The sequence below is a fragment of the Triturus cristatus genome, chromosome 1_2, assembly GCF_964204655.1.
Source record: "Triturus cristatus chromosome 1_2, aTriCri1.1, whole genome shotgun sequence".
NCBI lineage: Eukaryota > Metazoa > Chordata > Amphibia > Caudata > Salamandridae > Triturus > Triturus cristatus.
In genome coordinates this window covers 783447165-783471753 of record NC_140580.1, presented here as the reverse complement: position 1 = coordinate 783471753, position 24589 = coordinate 783447165, and the positions used below count along the sequence as shown (strand labels likewise).

The following is a 24589-nucleotide window of genomic DNA, read 5'->3' as shown; positions in this document are numbered from 1 at the left end:
CATTTAATTTATCCGCTTGAAGCAGTCTGGTGTATTTTTTGCATTCTGAGACTTGGTCTTTGTTCTTTAAATGCAGTACTACAAATTCCAAAATTAAATAAAAAATAGAAGAATGGATGTATTACTTAGGTCTGAGATGGAACATTTTTGGGAAATGTGTAATACTCCTTATTTCAGGAAGACTCCTTTTTTGTCACGTAGATTTTTCTGTATCAGTTGGATGCCCCCTTTTTTTGTGTCCCCCCCCTCCTCTGACACCCCAAAATTTGTTTTACTAAGTACTTGTGGCGCGGAAATTAAAGTTGTGCGAGAGTGTTACTTCTAATGTTGGCACCCTCGAGTGAGTTTTTTTCCACTTCTTTTTACCGGGTGACTTCCTTTGAAGCTGCACATTGTTTGGTATAACTGAATTAAGCGTTTGTTAGGTGAGCCCATCTGTGCATGCCTTGGATTTGTGCGCAGTGATTCAGACATTGACTTGACTATTCCTACATGTGTCAATTCCTTTAGTTGGATCCTTTCAGACTCCTAGTTACTACTTTGTGCTCCCTTTCCAAAGAAGATCCAGTTGCTTCACCACTAACCATTTACCCACAAAATTCTGTACAGGTCAACTGTATTACACGGTACATTAGGCCATTAGCAGGTTTGGGTGGAGTTAATTAAACATGTAAAGGTTAGATGGATGGTAGTTCCTGAGCAGTAACAGGACAATGTATACATTCATCATTTAGAGTTATTTTGGTATATTGAGGTTAAGAGAAATTGCAGTAAAATGATCTATGTCTTGCAGCCTTAGCGCAATCTTCTAAAAAGCTCTGATGGAGCGCGCGTGCGCATTTAAAAAAAAAAATGAAATAGCATGAGGCTGCCTAGGACGTGCTTGTTAACGAAAGTGAAACTGCATGCTGGCTTGCGAGGGAAGGGGAACAGGAGATGTGCACACCGCGTGGCTGTGGGCGCGTACACCAACTCAAATCCGCCGAGACCATGCGCGTGCCCATCTCCTGTCCCACTTCCGAGGCAAGTCAGCAACAATAGATCTCGCTGGCGACAGCGCTTCGCGCTGCGTTCGCCAGGCGAGACCTAAAAAGGAGAGTTAGCAGTGGTAACATGCACAAAGATCTATTCTCTCTGAAACTTTTTCCAAAACTTTCAAAGGTAAAGGAGTCCAAATGGGGCTCCTTACCCCTTGCAAATCAGTTATCAGCCCAACTTGGGGGTCAGTAACTTTTCAATGTTTTGCAACCAAAATACAGTCACAAATCATTAATACATCTGGGTGATAATGACTATTTGGAAACATGCCCCTTCCAAATTGCAATTCTGAAACCATTTAACCCCTTCGCCGCGGCAGGAATTCCGCCGCGGCGCTGGGGGGGTTTGGGGGCAGGTGCGGTGGCGCTGTGCTCGTGACGGAACCACTCCCGTCACGAGCCACGGTTGAGCTGTGCTCATGACGGAGTAGATCCGTCACGTCTCCGCCCACTGCGCTAATCGCCCGCACAGGCGGGGAATTAGCACCGCGTGGGCGGAGCGGCCGCCAACGGCCACAGCATGACGGAACCACTCCGTCATGAGCACAGCGCAACCGTGGCTCATGACGGAGTGGTTCCGTCATGAGCGGGGAAGGGGTTAAAAACCCATTAGCTTACCCTTTCTGATTTGCTAAGAAGGTTTAGAAGATACAAAAAATTGGTTTAACGTTCACAACCTCTCTGATTTACCATATCTGAGGGTTTGTGAATGCTAAAACCCTTTGTATATGAAGCCCCAAGTGCGACATTCCCAACACCACTGCGGGATGCGCCACTTTCTGCTTGTAAACCTTCTAAAAATAATAATTATGCATTGCCATCATAGACAATTCATGATTAAAGTATGTACAAAAGAAGACAACATGCTTCAGGACTACATTCCCATGGACAAACCTACTCCAGCTCCATGAGATCCTAACGGGTTATTAGCCGTGCTCTATGAGAACCCTGGTTGATTGAGTGATTGATTTGGTGGCTTGGTGTGCATTACCATCTACCGCATGTATCAGAGATGAGTGTTTAAGGGGCCCCCGTCTTGCAGGAGTCTGATCCTGGAGGCTGAAAACCACAACCTGGGACCAATGTCTTTGATGTGAGCAGCATACGACAAACTTCATTTTTTGTTCACAGTTTGTCAACTGATCGGTCATAAAAGTCGGCAAGCCTACACCCCTGCAAATAGGTCATTTCCTTCTTCTCCCATTAAAAGATGGATTACAGAACGGGTTCCTCACCAAAGTCTGCAGTACTTTTTACAGACAGCTCAATATATGTTTAAGTAGCCAGAGTAATTATTCTTCTGCTGTAGAAAAAGATGCATGTACCTATGCAATGCCTCACTTTATAAACAATGGAAGCACAAGAAACGAGTTTTGGGAAATACTATCAAAACCAATGTCATCCATTCTAAACCATGTGCCAGGGTAAACTATATGCATCGAACACCTATATAAAGCAAATGTGTAATACACCCTTCAAATTTACTCTGCCCAGAGAAAATGCACATTGCTTATGGCTGTACATTGCTTATTGCATCAGCTACCTTGCCACTGAAGGATTGCCCATTACATATGATGCCATGGAATGCTTGTCCATTGGTTTCCGTGGCGCAGACTTATTTGTCATCAGATACAATACAAAGAAAGTCTGCCCATCCAGCTTGTTCCCTTTGCAGGGTGGTACTCAAGAGAGCCCATATCTACCTACACTGAAGAGAGAATAAAACACTCATCTGAAATTTGAGTCACCGACCCTGGGACCAATGGGTCCAAGGGAAGAGTTGTAAGAAGCAGTGTGGGTCATACATGGAGACAGAGTTCTCTAGAGAAGGCTCAGTCAAATGAATTTATACCCCTTATTGTCCCTGGATGCATGTTTCTATAGGAGTGGAACAATGGCACCTCTATTTATTCACTCAGCTAGCCTATATGTAAGCATTGGATCCAGGCTAACCCCTCCAAGTCACATCAGACTTCTAAGTTATTTCGGACAAACAGCATCTTATATGGCAGTTGTGTGGCAGGATGTGGCCACTGGAGAGGGCAGTGGCAGCTGGCATGGCTCGCAGGTGGCGGGGGCAGGTAAAAAAAAAAAAAAAAAACACAAAAAACTCTTACCTTGCTGCTGGGTCATGTGTCTCTGCTCCTGCTCCCTTCGTTTTGACTTGAGGAACAGGAAGCACAGCCAGGCTCCCCTGACGAATCACAACGCTGCAGTGCAGCATTGTAATTTGTCTGAGCTTCCTGGTTTGATGCTCAGCCAGGGAATGGGGGCCTAGGCATGTTCTCCACGCAAGCTGTAATGAAGTCTGCATGGAGAACATGGAAAGTGCGCATGACTGTTTTGGGAGGCCCAAGAGGGCCAGCCAAACAGTCATGTGCACTTAGGAGTGGGAAAACCACTCCTTGCCTGCACTGCTCCGAGAGCAGAGCAGCTCTGCCCACCCGCCTGCCCTCCCGCAAAGCAGCACAGAAACCTAAAATAATAGTAACTCAAGTTATTATGATTTTATGTTTCCTTTACGTTGCACTGCTTAAAAGCAGGGGGGCGATGCTCCTCCGCCACAGTGGAGGAGCCGCCCCGCCACTGAGCTCTATAAAAGAGAGAAAGCTCAGGTTCACAAGCACTCTGTCCACACAGAAAGTGGAGGTCCCTCAAGCATCCATTATGCTCTTGGTAGAAGCTCACCAGCAGTCCAAGGCTTAATTCAAAAGAAAGTTTAACTGGGTATAATAGAACATAGTAATCCAGACAACAATGAAGTATAAATGCACAGTAGTTATACAATAAATCATTAATCCTCCTAGCAAAAGGGTTTCGACAGTCAATGGACAAAATCAGGGCAACTGTAAAACACACTACAGTCATACATTCAGGAACAGTAGCTACACACTGAACTATGACTGTAAACTCTGATGTTGACAAAGTTCCAATACCTACCAAGCTCCAGGGATCCAGAGACTCTGAGAGTAAGTACTGCTTGCAAGCTGAAAAGGCAAAGCAGCAATGCCAGGCAGCATGGATGCGGATACAGACTTAGTAAACAGCCATTGTTTGTGCACCTCCGTGGAAAAAGACGCAGTTAATAAAATGGAGGAACATAAAACATTCCTGCAAAAGGGATGCTTTGTATCTCAAGCTGCATACACACTGTGTTCATAAAACAAAGTGTTCTCAAACATTAGATTAAGGCAACAAACTGAGGCTATAACAGACCACTTCACCTAAAGGTCATTGACAGTTGCTATAGCAACACAGCACAGTTGATTTCTTAGCTATCCAAAATACACCTAGAGAACATCTCATGAATATTTCTTGCCACTGTACACACAGTGTCTGTTTTCATGAGTGTCGTTGGGCCTCACCTGCAACCACTAGCTCAAATGTAGCACTGGTTGTGCTCCCTTTATGCCCACTAAAATGGATAGCCTGGACTCTGGTCTCTCGTTGAAGGCCCATATAGCCAATGCTTTCCATACTTAAATTCTTACAACTAGAATCCCCTAAGAAGGGGCAACCCTTCTATGGCTCTACACTGCATGTAACTGTGATCAATCAAAACTTGACTAATGGCTTCTTGCTGCTGCTATAAAACAAATCGATTATAGTTCGTTCAGAACACGGCTGCAGGATTGATTCTGGGCCTGTATCCAGGCAGGATCATATCATAAGCCTTGTGTACGTGCACCTAACAAATGAACATAGCATAGAAAAATAAATAAATGCAAAATAGTTTGCTCGAGGTACATGTGAGGATTCGTGTGGTCGACCACAGAGAGTAAACCAATACAGCATTAAGGTAGTTAACAGTGAGGAAACATACATATTTTTCCTGCATTTTTACGACCTTTTGAGATCCCCTTAACTTAACCATCCCCACTAGTGTGGACTTTAAATTACATGATTGTAGACTTTACTCTTGTTTAGGAGAGAGGATCAGAAACTCTTCTCTGATGATGTTTATATATGCAATGTCCCAGATTAATTGATTTGATCTGATGTGACTTATCTGTTCTGTATATACTTATCTATGTTGTCAACATTTACCATTGTAAAGCGCTCTGACACAGATGCTCTGTATAGACTTCTTTGATGTGAACATTTGCTGTTGTAAGGAGCTCTGACACCTTCAGGTCTAGCTAGCGATATATAAAACTCTCAAATAAATAATAAATAGAAACAACAGCTTCATGGGTTCCTTGAAAGTAAGGAGACAAAATCTTGGAATGTGCAAACATACGTAGGGGTATGGTGAGGTTACTCAAACCAAGGGTGCCAAAGAGCACGCAGATGCAACTGCCCAAAGTAGATGGGTCTCAAGAGTGAAACTCTAAGATGCCTGGATCCGGTCAGCTGGCTAGCCAGTTAAGGCGGACACTGCTCAGTGTCAGCAAGTGAAGAAATGGAGAACAATGATCAAAAGGTGGTCCCGGGCAATCTCTCAGGCAGCATACCTCCACCTCATCACAGATTTCAAGAGGCAGGTAGACGTTTATGAACATTGATGTCTGACGAGGTCAAATTCTCAGATGCCTTTCTCTGCTTTCCAATTAGGGGTACAGAGAAAGTAGGTGCCTTAAGGCTTTCTATGGAAGCAGGACTACCTGGGGCTTCCTGGGAACTTCCAAGCTGGACAACAGCAGCTGGAGGACAGGGAAATAGAGTGTTAGCAGGGCTTTGGCTTAGTCCCAGACACAAGGAAGTGGGCAACCACTCATGCTGCAAACTCGGCATATAGTTATACGGCAAGGGATCTCGGGAGGTCCAAGACCAGGTAAAGTTCTGTAAGCTACATAGAAGCTCCACGTTGCATAACAAAGGTGAACAGTGGGCTACGATTAGGGAGCCAGTGACGAAACAATGCCCAGTGCATCTTACTATTCTAAGGTGTCAGTAAATCTGGCCAGGGTCAGTTTCCCCTTCTCAGAGAACAGTTTGGGATGGGTAGAGCGTCTACGTCTAACTGCAGGAGATCAAGTTGATCCTTCTAAAGCAACTCTGGCATACATATATTTCAATTCACCCAGGAATACATAAAACAATGGAAGAGTAAGAAAGAGGGAGATGAGAATTGGGGTATCCTCCTGAACTCAATCTGTAGTTTGAATGGTCCTTAGGGATTACGGCCTCTCAGACAGCCACCAAAAACAAAACTTCCAGGGGGAACTACATGGGATAAAGGAAAGAGCTAATAGCAACACTTTTAACATTCGTAATTCTGAGGCATGATCCCACACATTGAACTTGACAATAACATGTTCAGTGTTTCAAAGTTTTACAGCAGTAGAAATGCACCCTTTTCTCTTGTGAAGAGGTTGCAGCTTGTACACCTAGCTGCCTTTACGAGCTCTGGCACCCAACAACTACGCAATCCTAAGAAGATCCTCCTTACTTTAAGGCAAGCAGCTTTATTAACATCATGCCATGCCAGCAGACAACATACAACGGTATCCTTACCAGCAACAGCATAGGAGCCTCTTCTTCATGAAAGAGAGACTGCCTCACGTGCAGCCAGTCACAGCCTGCGCTGTTTGATTTGCTGTAAACATCTTGGGGACATTCAGAAAGCTTCCCTGGGAATGCATTCAACCCACCCATTGGCTTTGTGGTTTGTAACTCATATTTGATTGCTTTCTATTTGCTGGCTTTGTTCTAGGCTGTCCAGCTTGAGTTAGCCGATTCCGTGGAGCATACCTTATTCTCTGTATCCTTCCATACACTCACTTTCTGTTAACATCCCTTTACAATTTGTTCTGAACTTGTCACATTTGCTGTGCATTCAAAGACAGAGGTCAAACGTTAGGCTCTGTCTTCGTGGGAGCTGGGGTTTACTTTTCTTTCTGTGACCTCAAAGTGAGAGGATTTATGTGATAATCCTGCTGGGTACTCAGAAAGCCTGTAACACACAACAACATTTAAATGTCTGTAAATGAAATTAGCAAATATTTCGCATATATATAAGAATTAGTAAAGCACAAGTAACGCACATTTGTTTTGTGTAATTCTCAAGTGCGGAGACAACAAATATTTGAATACAATGAAAAAAAAACATACACTTGGGGATGCTATTTCCACATATCATTGTTTGTGCACTGTATAGTTTTATCACTAAAACTTTATGTCTGTGCAAATATAATCGTCATTTCAACTGAAATTGTGTTGTCTGTAATGGCAATGCGCTATCACACCATGCATAATCCACTCTACATCACTGTACGCCAGTCCACTCTACAACACTCCACAACACACTATGACACTCTACTCCACTCTCTGCTATGCCACTCCATTCCACTCAAAGCCAGTTTATGCCACTCCAATCCATGATACTTCTTGCCACTTCACTCTATGACACTTTACTCCATTCTATGCTACGCCACTCCACTCTGCCCTATGACACTTTGCTCCACAACACTCTATGCCCCTCCATGACACACTACTCCACGACATTCTACTCAAAGACACTCTATGACACTCTACCCACGAAACTCTACTCTACGACACTCTACGCCACTCCATCTACAACACTATACCACTTCACTCTACGCTACTCCAATCTACGACACTCTATGGCACTTCACTCCATAACACTCCATAACACTCCATAACACTCCACGACATTCTACTCAAAGACAGTCTATCCTATGACACGCTATGACACTCTATGACACTCCAATCTATGACACTCTGCCACTTTACACCACTATACACCACTCCAATCTATGACACACTTTGCCACTTTACTCCACACTACCACTCCAATTTAGGGCACTTTATGCCACTTTAATCCAGTCTCCACCACTCCACACCACTTTGCAGTACTCCACAGCACTTTTACTCCACTTTGTGCCATGCCACTCTACACCCCTACACTCCACTCCACGACACTCCACGACACTCCACTCCACTCTACGACGCTCCACTCTACGACACTCCACTCTACGACACTCCACCCTACGACACTCCACCCTACGACACTCCACCCTACGACACTCCACCCTACGACACTCCACCCTACGACACTCCACCCTACGACACTCCACCCTACGACACTCCACCCTACGACACTCCACCCTACGACACTCCACCCTATGCCCCTCCACTCTATGCCCCTCCACTCTATGCCCCTCCACTCTACGACAACACTCAACATCATTCTGCGCCCCTCCACTCTACTCTATGCCACTCTAACCTACATCACGCCACTCTACTCTACGCCACTCCCTTCTATGCGACAAACCTTCAGTCAAAATGAACAGCAGCCATGCTGGTGTAAAACGTGGCTAAACACATTGGCAAAACCAATTGCCCTTGCATAGGCGAGACCCACTGGCTTTGCCAATGCTTTCTCACTCAATGCTGTCTTGCATACCTGGTCATTAGCAAGCACAGCATATCCCAGAATAATTTCTTAAACATCAATAAATTAGTTTCCCCGCCAATGAGACCAGACTCTGTCCTTTGTAAATTAACTCATCTTTGTAAATTAACTCATCTTTCTCAGACTAGAACATACAGTCCATTTTTCTTTCATCTCCAAGCAAGAGATGACAGTAAAGTTACATAAGAAAATTGCCACGTCTTAGTGCTGACACGTCTTTTTGCTACCATCCTATTCTATAATTTAACTAATCAAGTCGACTGTCAGCTGTGCAATTTCGTTTCACATCTTCAGAGTCATGTATAGCCTTTAAAAGCTGTCTTCCTTTTCCGCATTTGATCTTTGCTTGGGTTGTTTCGGCGCCTCTCTTTGTATTATAAAAGATACATAGCTGTCGCTCACCCAAGCCAGGAAAACTGCCTTCTGAGAAATGAAAATCTTGACAACAGTATTTCTGTATATCTGTTGGTGAAAACATGTGTGTGGTCATTAACAAGGGCACCCAGCTCTCTTTTAATGTTGCTGCTGTAAGAAGACTTTGTTCGTATATTTCTCCACTGTATCAATGGATGCCGGTACTCCTAATGCGTGCCCTAGCTACAACAAACAGGCACACATATGACAAGCAATGAATAGTTCATGTAATCAGCCAATCAGTTTAAGTCTACGAGGTCAATCATTTAGGCACACACATACAGCGCTCACAATGTTGATGTAAGCAAATCAAACTTGTATAATACCCCATATTGTACTCTAGAAGGATATTGTGAGTCTGCGAGAAACTCCATGGCCAAGCAGAGAAGAAATGCCAAAAGCAGAGTTCCTTTAATAGGCCAGAGAAGCTTGAGGTTACTTGCAACATCCATTTTATGTATGGTAGCAGGGTACTTTATGTCTTATATTATATGAGCAAACCATCACCCAACACATATTAATCCCACGGTCTGTAACACCTTCTATTCAAAGGGACCCTCTTGGTGCAGATATAATACATGTTGTATGCGCTTTGTGAAAATACATGCAATAGGTAGCCAGTACATGTAAATTCTTGCAAGCACATACTCTAGTAAATAGTAGTTTAAACTAAGTTAGCAACAAAGCTATTTTTTTTCTTTAGAATGTGTGGGAAAAAGGAAGAGAGAACACTGCTCCCCTTGTATTGAAGTCCCAATTTTTAATAAATAAACATTTTCGTTACTATCATAAGATTTTTCTCAGAGTTTAACACATATAATAAACATAACAGGCCAGACATACTGCAAGAAACTGGAGTATTAGTTGAGGGGGAGAGAACCCAACTCAAATAAAAATCAAAATCTTTGTCAGGGTGAACCACTAAAGTCAATAATTAAACCTGTGCTTAGCCATCTGGTAGTCTGGCACAAAGCAGCCAGGCTTAACTTAGAGGCAGTATGTAGAGCATTTATGCAGTACTCAAACAGTAATGCAGTTGAAAAACAACACAATAAAAATCCCAAAGCCAATTTAGAAAGTTAGAGTACATATTTAAATAAATAAATAAAAGGACACCAAAATGACAAAAATTAAATAAAGTAGAATAAGAGATATGAATTTTGAAAGTGTGAATTAAAAAACAGCACCAAAAAGTGCAAAGCGCCAGCTGTGGTTATCTGGTCATGCTAGAATGTGTCAAAGTTGAAAAGTTAAGGCTGACCACAATGGAGCACTAGTTGGATACAGGAACCAGGTTCATCCCAATGGAAAGTTTACCTTCTGACGTCAGAATATTTATGGAGAAAAAGTGGTCTTCAATGACTCATCAGCAACCTGCAAGTGGAATCCGAAGCAGGGCTCGATGACGGCAGGCTAATGAACAGCATGGTTCTGGTGTGGTCGAAGATGGAGGTTGTCAGCATCTATTGAGTGCTGCTCAGTGAGGAGTATGGTAATGCTGTCGTGCGGGCACTAGTCGGCCTCTAATCTGATAAAGCAGTTGTTTGGGTTCTGCTTGGCATTGAATCAGTGAACAAGTCGACAAAGGTTGTCTGCGTCAATGCTCAGCATTGAATGTGGTGAAACTTGCAGTTAGGAAGGGAGGAGTACACTCTGACCGCAATCAAGGATCCAGGATCTTGAGGATAGTGCTTGGGGGCAGTGGCGGCCACCATAAAATTAAAGTGGGGGGCAGGGGATGAATGGACGGGGGGGCGAGGGACGGGAGAAATAATTTTTTAAATATGTACCGTCCCTTTCACTGCCTCCGACAATCACCTGGGGGCTCTCCCAGCAGTCTCTGGGAAAGCAGGCTCCCTACACAATCCAGACGCTGCTATCTTGCTTTGAGAGCAGCACCAGGATTAGTCTGAGGCACCTGGTCTGCTGCTCAGACAGTCCCTGGGAGCCTGCAGCTTTTCTCCAATACAGCTGTGAACACAAATAAATGGCGAGGAGAGGAAGAACAGATGTAACAAACATTCATGCTACCATACATTCGGAGTCTCGTATGTCACCGACAGGGAGGGCTCTCCACACTGTGTGCAAGGTTGGTACAAAAACTACTCGGCGGTCAAATCGCCAGGTTCATACAGGATAGACGAGCGCTCACTATCTAGCGATTTATGCGCAGCTGGTGCAGTCCCTAAGTTCTCGATCTCAGCTGAAGCTGTGTCGTCCTCCCTCATGTCCGGGTCCCCTTTGTCTCTCAGCCCCTCACCGTGATCTCTCAGAACTTTCAGCAAGCTAGCCGAGTTTTCAAGATCTCTTTCCGCATGCTCATCAATGCGCACCCTCCTGAGTCTACATTCCTCCACCACTGCTCACTCCAAAAAGTCTGACCTCTGCCTGACGACAGCCGGGAGGGGAATGGGGGTGTTGGTTTTTCCCAGTGTATTGCTATAAGGCATCACGGCAACAGTTGGTCCAGTTGGACAAATGTGTATGCATTTTTTCCCCTTCTTAGGAAGTGGTAACAGTCCCAGCAAACAATGACGCACTGAGAATTCCACAGCTACTCTGGTCACCCTATGTAACTCCCCGAGAACATAATTCCAGAATGTGTGGAGTTGCGTGCAGGTCCATGCTACGTGACAAAAATCTTCAGGTGCTGTATCACACCTAGCGCAACCCGCTGATCTCGCGGGGTACACTCGATGTAGCGCAACCCGCTGATCTTGCGGTGTACACTCGATGTAAAGGAGACGGTGTCAGATAGGCTTGGTAAAGAAAATAGAAATGCACCAGCTTAAAGCAGGCTTTGGTAGCCGTCCATTTGATTACTTAAATTGTACTTACCCGTTCTATTCAGGAAGCTGCTTTTCACCGTGTCTACTGGCTCTGGCTAGTGGGCAAAATGAAGTCACAACTCAACTGCAATAAACGATTGCAGCACAATATCCATGTAGTTTTCTTATTACTTGTCACAACAAGACTGTAAGAAGTCACTATGGTGGAGTGGCTGTGCCATTATCTTATTACAGGTAACTAGAGATGTCACAAATAGACTGTAATAAGTTATTACAGATGAATGGCTATGTAATTTTATTACTACATATGACTAGTAATGTCGCAACAAGACTGCAGTGTGTAACAATAGAGACAGATTTTTATAAAGGGATAGCAGGCTCCCATTTATTCCATGTTTATATGGGCCTCTGCATTTCATGGCTTTTATTCTACTGCCTCTTCACCCTAAGGTTTAATGTTGGCTACATCTACTGTGTGATTGTCCACTGCTTTTTTCGAACACTACAAAATGTACATTGCAAACAATTGTGATTCCCTCTTAGTGATTCACATTTAAGAAACTAATATATATTAATAATTTATGGACTACATAAAAATACATGTTTATGAACATGCCCAATGCACAACATACGACAGATCTAAATAAATAAACATGTATTGTACAAAAGGCACATAACAGTATTCAGTTCGCATTGGTGATAACAACACAGTGCAAAGCAAGCACTGTGTCTTTATCACTACTATTATGTAAACTCATCCTCCTAGTTTCCTTTGAAACTCCTGCTGATTGGACAACGTTTGTTCTGAAAGACGTCGCTGAAACAAAGTTTAATTTGGCATAGAGTCACGAAGGTAATTCATGGATTATCACTAATATACATATGAAAATAGGGAGCAGTGCCACCTTCCATACCCAAGTCTGAAGCCTGTTGCCAATCACTAAACAAGCACTGGCAAAGCCTACGCAAGAGCTATTGCCTTTGCCAATGTGTTTTAGCCATGTTGTACACCTATGTGGCACTGTTCAGCATGGCTAAAAGTTAGTGGTGCGAAGGAGAGGGGCGTGGAGAGTTGTAGAGTGGAATGGCGAAGAGTGGAGTAGAGTGACAGAGAGTGTTGTGTATTGGAGTGGCATAGTGTGGAGTCACAGAGTGGCATACATGAAAGTGCCATAGGATAGAGTGGAATGGTCTAGAGTGCATTGGTGTAAAGTGTTGCAGAGTATAGGGGTGTAGAGTGCAGTGGCATTAAATTCAGCAGAGTACAATGCAGGGTCGTAGAAAGCAGTGGCTTAGATTAGTGTGGTGCACAGAAGAGTGGAGTGGTGCAGAGTGAAGTGGCGCCGAGAAGAGTAAAATAGAGTGGCGTAGAGTGGTGCAGAGGGCAGTGGGGCAGAGTAGAGTCGAGTGGCATAGAGTGCAGTGGCATGAAGTGATGCAGAGTATAGTATAGTGCCATAGAGTGCAGTGGCATGGAGTGATGCAGAGTATAGTATAGTGCTGTAGAGAGTAGTAGTGCAGAGAAGAGATGTGTAGAGTTCAGTGGCAGAGAGTTCAGTGTTGCAGAGTAAAGTGTCAGAGTGCAGTGGTGTATGGTGGAGCAGAGTGGCGAAAAGAGCAAGCGGCATAGAGTATAGAACAGTGGCGTAGGGTGCAGTTGGGTAGAGTGCATTAGTGTATAGTGCAGTTGTTAGGAGTAGAGTGGCGTAGAATGCCAAAGCATAGAGTGGAGTGGAGTGGAGCAGAGTGGCGTAGAGTAGATTATTTCAGAGTAGAGGGAAGTGGCGTAGAGTAGAGTGGTGCAGGGTAGAGTGCAGTTGCATAGAGAGGCATAGAGTGTAATGGCATAGAGTAAAGTGGTTTAGAGTGCAGTGGTGCAGAGGAGATTAGAGTAGCATGCAGTGGACTGGCGTAGAGTGCAGGGGCATTGAGTTGAGTGTTACAGAGTAAAATGCATTGGCGTAGAGTGTATTGGCTTGGAGTGCAGTGGCATAGAGTGCAGTAATGCACAGTGGCGTACAGTGCAGTTGTGCAGAGTAGATTGATGTGGCTTAGACTGACATGGTGTAGAGTGCAGTGGCAAAGAGTGCAGTGTTGTAGAGTACAGTGGCAAGGAATACTTTGGCATAGAGCAGAGTAATACAGAGTAGAGAGGCGTGCAGTGGGGTAAAGTGGAGTGGTGCAGAATGCAGTAGAGTGGTGTAAACTGAAATGGTGCAGGGTAGAGTGCAGTGATGTGGAGTGGAGTATTCATGGTTTGGTAGCACACTGCCATCCCAGATACCACATTTTCAATTGAAATGACCATTATATTTGTACATACATTTTACTAATAAAACTATACAGTGCTCTATATGGGAGCCCGGTGCCACAGGCTCTTCCCACCGTCTCCAGGGCAGTGTTTATGGCCTGGCGTGCGGCGCTGAGATACTTAAAGTGGGATCGAAGACTTACCAGGCACACGCCCCTGTGGAGTGGGACGTGGCTGGCAGAGATTTCCTCTCTCCAGGACTTTTGCAGGTGGGACCTCATAGGGATCTCGCTGTTGGGGGACGTCTGGGTGAGGGACCATGTCAGATCCTTTGCAGACCTACAACACCGTTACTCCCTCCATTCCTCCCAATTCTATAGGTATCTACAATTGCGGCACGTCCTTCAGGTCCACGTCCCTTCCCCCATGTCCTTCCCCGAATTTAGCCCCCTGGAAGCCCAGGTGATGATGGGGAACCTGGGTAGAGGAGGAGTGTCGCGGATCTACCGCTCCCTCGTGAACAACAGCCCTGGGGTCCTAGATCCGCTTCGCGCTCGCTGGGAGGGGTGGTTGGGTCCCATGGAAGACGCGGATTGGAGGGACGCCCTTATGGCACCCAAAACGCTGACGACCTCCTCCAAGCTGCGTCTAGTCCAACTCTACTATCTCCACGCAGCTTACCTCTCCCCCGCGCGCCTGTACAATGCCCACTTACGTCCCTCTCCGTCCTGCACGCGCTGCCAACGAGCTCCAGCGGACTTCTACCACATGGTGTGGCAATGCCCCGCCCTAGCGAAATTCTGGAAGGGGGTGGAGCGGGAGCTCACGCAGGCCCTTGGGTGGGAGGTGCCCCATGAACCACGGCGTCTGCTCCTGGGGGTGTTTGACGGACTTGATGGATCCCGGGCTGATAAGCGCTTGTTGGGCACGGCGTTGGCGGTGGCAAAACGAGACATTGCGGCACTATGGTCTCAAGCTAAATCCCCCTCAGTCCGGAGATGGAGGAGGGGAGTGGACTGGTGTGGCACTCAGGAGGAGCCTCTTTTTGAAGCCCAGGAATGTCGTGAACTGTTTGGTAAAATCTGGGGCAAATGGTTCAACTTACTGAGGGTCTGAGGTTTTTGTGTGCTTCTTGTATATGGTACTTTTCTCAGTGGATGGTATGCCCTCCCCCTGAATGCTTTTATGAATTCGTGTCATTTCTGATGATTGCAATGTGCGTGAATAATGTGTCTGATCTAATGCCACTGAATTTCTTGTTCTCTTCAAAACCTAATAAAACTGATTATCAAAAAAAAAAAAAAACTATACAGTGCACAGATGAAAATGTGTGGAAATTGCATCATCTAGTGTAATGATGATTTGTTTTGTTCATATTACATTATTTCTTTCCAACACACTTCAGAAATAACAAAACATTTGCTTCATTTGCGTTTCTAATTCTGATGTATTCCGAAATATTTACCCAGTTAATTTAAATGTTGTCATGTGCTAGGAAAAAACAATTTTCTACCCCCAGTATCCAGCAAGATTGTCACATAGATCCTCTCACTTCGAAGTCAGAGAAAGAAAAGTAAACAAACGCCCTCAGAAGACAGCGCCTGGCATTGGACCTCAGTCTTTCAATGGCCAGCAAATGTGATGAGATAAGATCAAGATTTACAAGCCTGTTTACAGAAACGGAGCACTTAGAAGAATTCTGTAAATGAGGTTTGGGCAAGCGAAGGAGCGAACTCAAGCTGGACAGCCTAAAACAAAGCCAGCAAATGGAAAGCAAGAAAACTTGAGTTACAAACCACAAAGTCAATACCAAGCAACAAGCAGATTGCATTCCTAGGTCAACTTTCTGAATGTCCCCAAGATGTCTTTAGCAAACCAGACAGCTGTGCTGTCTGGTTGCCTGAGACCTAACGAGGTGACAATAAATGAGAAGCATGCTCTAATGTTCATTCTTGTTCGATTTCAGGACTGGCACCAGAACTTGCTCCAAACAAGGATATGAGGAACACTTCCACCACACAGAAATGTATTATAACACGCTTTTCCTCTATTAATAAGCAGTGCACTTCGAGCTTTTTTTAAACAAAATCACAATAATAAAGAAGGCTGTCCGTATATTGATGAAAATATAAAAGGGGCCTACCTTTGTTGAACTTCTGGGTGAATGAACTCTGCTGTAGACCTAGAAAGCAAGTCAAAATGTAAATGATTATACATAACATAATAAGCAATGCACTTAACAAGGACACTGCTGTTTTCATACCAGGCCATCCATAATCGGTAAAAGATTTTCCAGAGCTACCTAATAAAAAAAAGCAAATAGGCATAAACATTGTAATTAATGTTCCACAAAACAGATTAGCAATGCATGAAAGGTCTTCTAAAACGTATAGCAGGAAAGGATGCCGGTAAAAATTAAAATGCCTCTATGTAACACAAGTGATCCTTGGAACAAGCGTTCACATGGAACTCATTTCTGAAAAAAGGTTGTAGTTGCACAGACCTTTCAGTGTAGAGTCAATCTTTATATCAATATTCTTAATCCAATGCACAATGATATTTAGTTAAGAATAGTAGAACATTTTGAAGCACAGCCAAACCGAGTTTTATTAGAAAACCCTTTATGTATTTTAAAAACTTCTTCAAAAAACAATTTCGGAGTATTTCTCAAAAAAGAAAAGAATGATTAGGCCCCAGGTGCAAATAAAACACATTACAGAAAGGAGGGAAAACAGCGAAGGAGAATGTGAACATCCACTGTATATTGGTTGCTCTATATCAAAAGACAGCAGTTTATATTCAGTACAATCAAGGACACAGGGAAATAATAATTGTATCACAGTTATAGAAACCAGTCTGTCTCTGTACATGTGTCGACGGCGTTTCCACCTCTAAAAGAGTACAAGGGTCTCTTCAGGACTGAAATGGCCTGGGGCCGGCTGGTATATAGAGTCCCAGGTGTAAGATTGACCTTTTAAGGGTCGAAACGCCGTTGACACGTACAAAGACAGACTTGAGTTCTATAACTCTGATACAGTACTTGATTTCATAGACTATAAACTGCTGTCTTTTGATATAGGACAACCAATAAACTGTGGATGTTCACATTCTCCCTCATTGTTTTTTCCTCGTTTCGTTTTTTCTTTCCACCTGGGGTCTATTCATTCTTTTCTTTTTTGAGAAACACTCACAAATAGTTTTTTGAAGAATGTTTGAAAATACATAAGCGGTTTTCTAATAAAACTGGGTTCGGCTGAACCGTAGTTATTTATAAATACTGGCTGTGCTTCAATATTTTCTACTATTCAACTATTCTTTACTAAATAAATACCATTGTGGATTGGATTAAGAATGTTGATATAAAGACTGACTCTACAAAGAAAGGTCTGTGCAACTACAACCTTTTTTCAGAAATGACTTCTTCTACCGCATTCAAATGTGTCCGTTCTCTTCCTCAGTCTTCAACCATATGTGTGGAGTTTAAGATGGATGCCTGTGAGGCTGTTCTATTAACACATATCTGGCCACTGTGAGCACAATGTGTGGTGATTCATTTTCCTATGCTAATAGTGGACAACAGTACAAGCACATCACAGGCTTGTAAAATGCCATAATGACAATTTGGTCCTGGAAGGACGATTCTCCAATTAACATGCAGAGAGAATCTTGATTTCATTAAAGACAACGGAGGCTATCATTATGCATAAATCTTTATTACTGTCCAACATGCAGCCCTTTAAAGATCATACATACACACATCACAAAGTAAAATTATTCCATTCTGGAATCATAGTACAGTATATATGGCCATGGTAACATCTATCGTCCTCTTTTTAAGCTGCAACACGAAGAAAAACCTGAACTTGAAACAACTCGGAACATCTGAAACAATATAACCAACAGAAAAGGATCCCAACAGTCCCTCGAGGTCTGGTCCAATCATTAACTGTTTCCTATGGAAAACAAGATACATTAATAATATTCTCCTATGAGTAGGATGTAAATACCAAGACTTCTTGAAGTTTTTTTTTTTAAATAGACTAACCTACATTCTTCATAATTGTATTTAATTTCCCTCAACTGATTCATACGGAAAAAACATAGGGTGAAGTGGGTGGGATAACGATAGCCTCCGTTGTCTTAATTGAAATAAAGAATCTCTTTGCAAGTTAATTAAAGATTCGTCATTTCGTTGCTACAGCAGAGGCTATCATTATGCATGCTTAAAGCTTTCCATAACTTAATTGCTTACATTCTTCACTGGTCTCAAATAAAAATTTGCAAATGTGAAGGCATTTGACCAATCTGCTGCTCTTAAGATCTCAGAAAGAGTACCGCCAGCCCAGAATACCTTACTGGCCATTGCACCTCTGGCTGAATCAGTAATAAATGTTGATACCTCTATGCACGCCTCACTCATTATTGCTCTAACCCACCTAGCTATTGTGCTGGTAGATACAGCTTTATGTGTTTTCACATAGAATATTAATAGTTGACTGTCACCATCATGTCTAAATCTTAGCATTTTATGCTCATAAACCTTCATGCAACTTACCACACATAGTTTTGGACAATCCTAGAATGAAGGATAGAAAACATGACCAGACATACTCTTTGTTCTCTTTCAGATATCAAAATGTACACCATCTGATGAATAAACTCTGTTGCATATCTTTAAAACATTAACATCTGAAACCCTTCTGAAAGACACTACACAGAGAAGAGTTGTCAATTTCTTGGACATCTGTCTGAAAGAGAGGTAACAATGGCCTGGCCATGAATCAAAATTTTGACTACTAAAATAACGTCCCATTAGAAAGCGTACCGAGCTTTAGGCGGTCGCTTAAGTCTTATTCCCTTCATCATTCTACATATTAGTGTGTCGCTTCCCACTGCAATGTCACGTGCCAGGGCATGGCCAGCCAAAACATCTGTTCTACGGCAATTAATAGTCCTGTAAGATAAACCTGCCTAAAATAGTTTGGCTAGATAATTGTCCAAATCTGTCACAGCAGCCCGAAATGGGATACAGACCCCTTTCCATGCACCAACAGCATTATCTTCACCAGAACATTTTGTATCTCTTCCTCGTACCTGGTGCCCATGACTCATCCAGTAAATACTTAGCCTTTCCTGAAAGGCCAGAGAATCTGCCGGAGCCCCTGGCAAGTTCCACACAAGAAGGTTCAGCTTTCCTTCTACTACCAAAGGATGCTCCTTGCCATCTAGGCCAATCATAAACCCTGAAGTACCAGTATATAACTAGGTTCTTCCACTGCAAATTCCATTGCCCCTGGGAACCAAAACCACCAAAGTCCAAAAGGGGGTGACTAGGGCTAACTCACACCCCTCCTTCTGAACCTTACAAAGTACCCTCTGGATCATAACAAACGGCAGGAAGGTATAAGCCCTCTCCACAAACTAATTCTGTACAAAGGCGTCCACTGCTAAAGCTTCTGGGTCCGGTCGTCAACTGAAATACCTTATCACCTGGAGTGTGAGTCTTCTGGCAAAAAAGATCAAATTCTATTAAACTTCAAAGAGCTTGTACTTTCCTGAAAATCTCTGGGTTCAACTGCCAACAGCTGAAATCTCTGAGATGACGTAAATATCAATGTTCCCTCTGATTTTGCTCGCCTGGAATGTGATCTGCTGACAAAATATTCTTGTGTTCCCAACAGAAATACTACATACCCTTTGCTAGATCTGCTAACTGCTTTAACTTTTAACTTCCCAGGCGATGGATATAGGAAACCGCTGAAACATTGTTCACGTGAATCAGCACCACACTGTTCGCCAAATGGACTTTCAAACCATTTAGCCCTGCCATCAACTCAAACCAATTTAAGTGAAAACAACTCTACCGGTTTGACCATCCTCCCTTTGTTTCTAGGCTTTTCAGGCGGGCATCCCAGCCCAAAGTACTGCCATCTGTCTCCAATATAAATGCTGGCACATTTCCAAAAATAGCTTTGCCATTCCAACTCTCTAAGCTGTTCAACCACCACTCCAGGTCTATTTTAGCTTCCGGGGACAAACGTATGGAATCAGCATATCATAGAATTTTTCCCAACCCGACTGTCTTCAACCTCTGAAGGGCTCTGCTATGCAGGGAGCCTAGAAAAATTGCTTGGATTGATGAGAGCAATTATCCTTGCTAAGTCCTTGAGTGTTACAACCTCCTTTCCCAAAATACATCTAACCTCTTTTCTTTATCTTTTTCTGACGCAAAGTAACTGGGTTCATAGAATATCTATCGGAAAGCCCAGAAAGTCCAAGGACTAACTCGGTATCAAGACTGATTTTACTACATTCAAAATGAATCCCAGGTTTTCCAGAAGTTCCCTTGTCATACACAAATGTTCCTGTAACTCTGTTTTTACCTGACTCATTAACAGAATGTCGTCCAGATATATTAACAGAATTCCACTCTCTCTCTCTCTCTCGCAAAAAGGCTACTACAGGTCTTAGAACTTTTATAAGCACCATCGAGCGGAGGATAAACGAAAGGGAAGACAGCAAAACTGGTATACTACATCTTTCCATTTGAATCGGAGATACTTCTGCAAATCCATTTCCATAGAAATTGTGAAATATTTATCTTTTAAATCCAGTTTTGGAAACCATTCTTTTTCCTGTAGGATACCCTGTAACAGATGGATTCCCTCCATCTTGAAGTGAGAGTAAGCCAAATATTTGTTTAGGTCTCTTAGATTTATTACTGGGCACCATCCCTTGTCTTTCTTTTTCATCATAAAAATAGCACTAACAACCCCATCATTTGAGTCTATTACTTTTATTATTGAAACTTTCTGCAACATTTCAGTAACCTTCACATCTACCAACTCCATTCTATCTTGGTCAAAGACAATCTCTTGGGGTTGAGAAACCTGAGTAGGGGTTTCCCAGAAATTTATTTTGAACAGCCGATATAGTTTCCAGAACCCATGGATTGTTTGTCACCTCTCTCCATTTGTGAACAAAAAGTTTTAGCCTTCCCTCGACCTTTACTTGGGAAGAACAAGCACTAGTCATTCCACTTACCATCGAGTCCTGACCCTTGAGATCTAGCTCTCCCCCTCTCATTCTAGATCTTCCTCTCTGCGGGTAGAATCCTGATAAGGTTTGGAAGCCTCTGCCATTACCCCTCAAACCTTGGGAGTGCTGGTTTTGGGTATACAAATGGGACCTCCTAACCCCTTGGCCGGCAGCCAATCCTCTCCTGTTGGCCCTTTCAAAAACGTGTGTTCCAAAAACATGTCAAAAACATAAGGTCATGAGGGTGGACACGTATTTGCCCAAGGACTTAAAGTCATGTCTGAAGAGAAAGCCGCCAAAGGTCGCCTCCTGATTCTTTATTGGCCTTTTCAGCAAGTTTAGGGTTCATTCTCATAAGAATGGCCTTCTTTCTTTTGAATATCAGGCCTGCGTTGGCTTTGACCAACATGCTGATAGCTCTTTGGCTTCAACATCTTACGAGCTCTAGGTCTACTTCAGAGTCATTGATATGTGCTTTTTCAGCCATGTCCAATATGAGTGCCAAAGGGCCCAAGATGTCCAAGACATGGTCCCGACACTATTATAGGCACCGTTCTAGGCCTTTTCCTGGGTTATTAACTGATTTAAACAGAACGTTATCAACTCTGGGTCTAGGTTTGGTGTCTGACATGCCAAAGGCCAAAGTGCCCCAGGCCAAAGTGGCCTAGGGCACTAAGTCCGCATCAAATTTCGATGTTGCCTCTCAGGAGGTCTTCTCACCCACTATTTAATAAATGTTGCCACACTGCCTGTGGCCACCACTCAGAGCTACGTGCATATTTTATGGTGTGTGGGCTGAACATCTTCACCAAAGTGTCTTTAATAGGATTAATGGACAAAGTGCCCTCAAATTCATTGGCTAGACTCCCAAAGGTGTCTACACCCTCATTTGAGTCATAGGCCCAGCCGAGTCTCTGACCACCTCTGAGGAATCGGGAGAGGTTGGCTGGGTGTGGGTAGGCCGCGCAGAGGGAGAACAAGTGGCAAAGACTCACTGTAAATCAATACCACTGATCCAACAGCAAAATCTCCAACATAACTGCTGCCAGTAAGTACATTTTATTAATAAAACAAGTCATACAAGCTAAACAATTGATTGAGATAAGTATTGGCTTACCTCTAATGAAGGGATAAATGTTGCAATTTAAATAAAATAGAGTAAGATGTACAATCCAATTAAAATACAGTTAAGATGCACTCAAAGAAACAAAGACTGAGTTTATTCCATAAATTGGACTAGATCCAAAGATAGTAAAGACCTATGTTTAAAAGCCATACATACAACCGAGGCAAAAAAATGTACAAGTATATATCAGTAAATAGTGCAGAGTACTTATCTGAACAGGGAACAGCTAATAAAAAGAATATAGCTGTCGCCATGGTCATATATAAAGTACGATGATTCCAGAATGGAATAAATTTACTTTGTGATGTGTGTCATTTTTTAAAGGGCTGCATCTTGGGGCAGCAATAAAGGTTTATGCATAACTTTCTTGACCCTAGTTGCATGTTAGTTGCAAAGTCATGAGTGACAGAAGGTGTCAGACTTTACTTTAAGCTTTCTGCCAGCAACTAAGTGGACCAGCACAACTGGCTAAAACTTGAAAGCATTCCAGCCACGTGCAAAGGCTATGGTGGGCCTTCTCGAAAGGATGTTTGTTATCAATTTGTGACAGTAGTGTATAAAACCCGAATTTATACATGTCGGGCAATAACAGCTCATACAGTATTTCTGAGTATTTTGCAATGTGGCACTTACCAAGATTAGTCCGTTTTAGAAAAATAAGCTGTTTATCACAATAGGAGGGGGCAAGGAGCAGTTCAAGGTCCAGCACCCAAGCTCCTTAATAGGTGTATGAACAAGAACAAAAAGGGTTGATGCTCCTTTATGGAAAGTGAAAGGTTGGAGTATGTAAAGTGAGGGGGCCTTCCTTATTAGGAAGTGTTGCCCTCACACCCTTATGTGGGTGTCATGCTTCATCTGGGTTTTGCACCTCGTGGGGCTGCCACTGCAATGCCCCATGGGCCCAGCAAGAGGGCTCTTTGGCAGAGGTCTTTTTTTTCAGTCGCAATGATGCGTGCGGGCGGTGTGGGGATTCTAGTGGTGAATATAGCTAAAAACAAGCATTGAAAATGCAATAGGTCTCGCCCTCATGTAAGTTAAAGCAGTTCTGTTTGTAATTAGGTGGATTTTTAGCTTTGCTTTTGTTAGTGTTTTCAAACTTTTATGTACATAACATGTATATATATATATATATATATATATATATATATATATATATATATATATACGACCATTCCTGTTACAAAGAATGAAGACAGGCGTAGACTCCGTGAGGGTAAAGCAAGGGGTGGTTTTTATTTCACCAAAAAGGTCACGACGCGTTTCGACGGCAAGCCGCCTTTGTCAATACAGCAGGCAACACCATCAGCAGCCATTAAGTACCTGGTATCTTGAAAGATCGTCATGACAACGGTAAACAATAGACATAGAAATACGGTCTTTACCCTGACGTATGATTGAAAGACAGTCTGTTTACTCATTGGTTCTTTCCTGCTAAAATCTAAAATAGATTACACTCTTAAATATCCTAGTAGTGAATTTAAACAGGATATAAGACATTCGATATAATCACAAAAATGGAGCCGGAATCTTCACGTAGACCCTCCTCGATTTGGAGCACCGCGTAACCGGGACCCAGTGGTTACATATATATATATATATATATATTCACTGAAAAAACCATAGGTTTCACACATGTTATAGTTAGCTGGACATTTTACTGATAAAAAAACCAATGAAATTCCCCCGTTATAGTTAGTGCAGGCAACTATAACTCACGCGACCGCAATCCTCTGCTAATGCTAATACTCGTATGACCAGAGCAGCGCATGCGCAGCTTACGTCAGGCCGAGACCTAAAAAGGGTGGTCTGAAAACGACTTAAGGGGTACCCAGAGTTATAGTTAATCAGGGGTCCCTGGCAGGATTAAAATCAGATAGATGCATTGGAATTTCGAGATATGGCTTCAATGCTTTTCCTTTCTGGCTGGATGGATTCACGGGTGCTTCATTCCCGTGTGTTAAAGCCACCATGCATGGGTCTATGGCTCCCTTATTGGAGGAACTCCTTGCTGTTAGAATATATTATTTTTTCAGTGAATTTGAAAGGTTTTTTAAATGCTAATTCCTAACTATAACGTGTGTGAAACCTATGGTTTTTTCAGTGAATTTGCAAGGTTTTTTAAATGCTAATTTCTAACTATAACGTGTGTGAAACCTATGCTTTTTTAAGTGAATTTCAAAGGCTTTTTAAATGCTAATTTATTAATGTATTATTATATTTTTTAAATATTTATTTTACAATAAGCTACCTCTGTATATAGTTATATATTGACTGTATCCTGTAATATGGAATGGCTCAGCTCTTTTTTTTTTTGAATTTGGATAAAGTTGAACAGCATAGTTAATATCTTCTATAAACTTATAAACAGTTTAAATTTTTTTTTGTAATTTTTTTTTTTTTAGGGTTTATGACGGTGCGCGCACCGTGCGCGCATGCGTACGTGCTCCGTGTGCGCATGTGTACGTGCTCTGTGTGAGCATGCGTACGTCGTGCGTGCTCGGTGCGCGCGTGCTCCTTACACGCCTGCGCGCGTGCTCCATATGCGCATGCGCGCGT

The 24589-nt window shown here is 43.0% G+C and overlaps 1 protein-coding gene across 19 annotated transcripts in view; it reads right to left on the bottom strand.

Moving 5' to 3' along the window:
• ANK3 (ankyrin 3) overlaps positions 1-24589 on the bottom strand; it is a 1906984-nt gene that overhangs the window by 1588347 nt on the left and 294048 nt on the right. For all 19 annotated transcript variants that reach the window (XM_085608804.1, XM_085608807.1, XM_085608799.1 and 16 more), the window contains exon 3: positions 16013-16051. In XM_085608804.1, coding sequence (XP_085464930.1) covers positions 16013-16051 — 39 coding nt within the window. The remainder of the gene's footprint in view (positions 1-16012; positions 16052-24589) is intronic.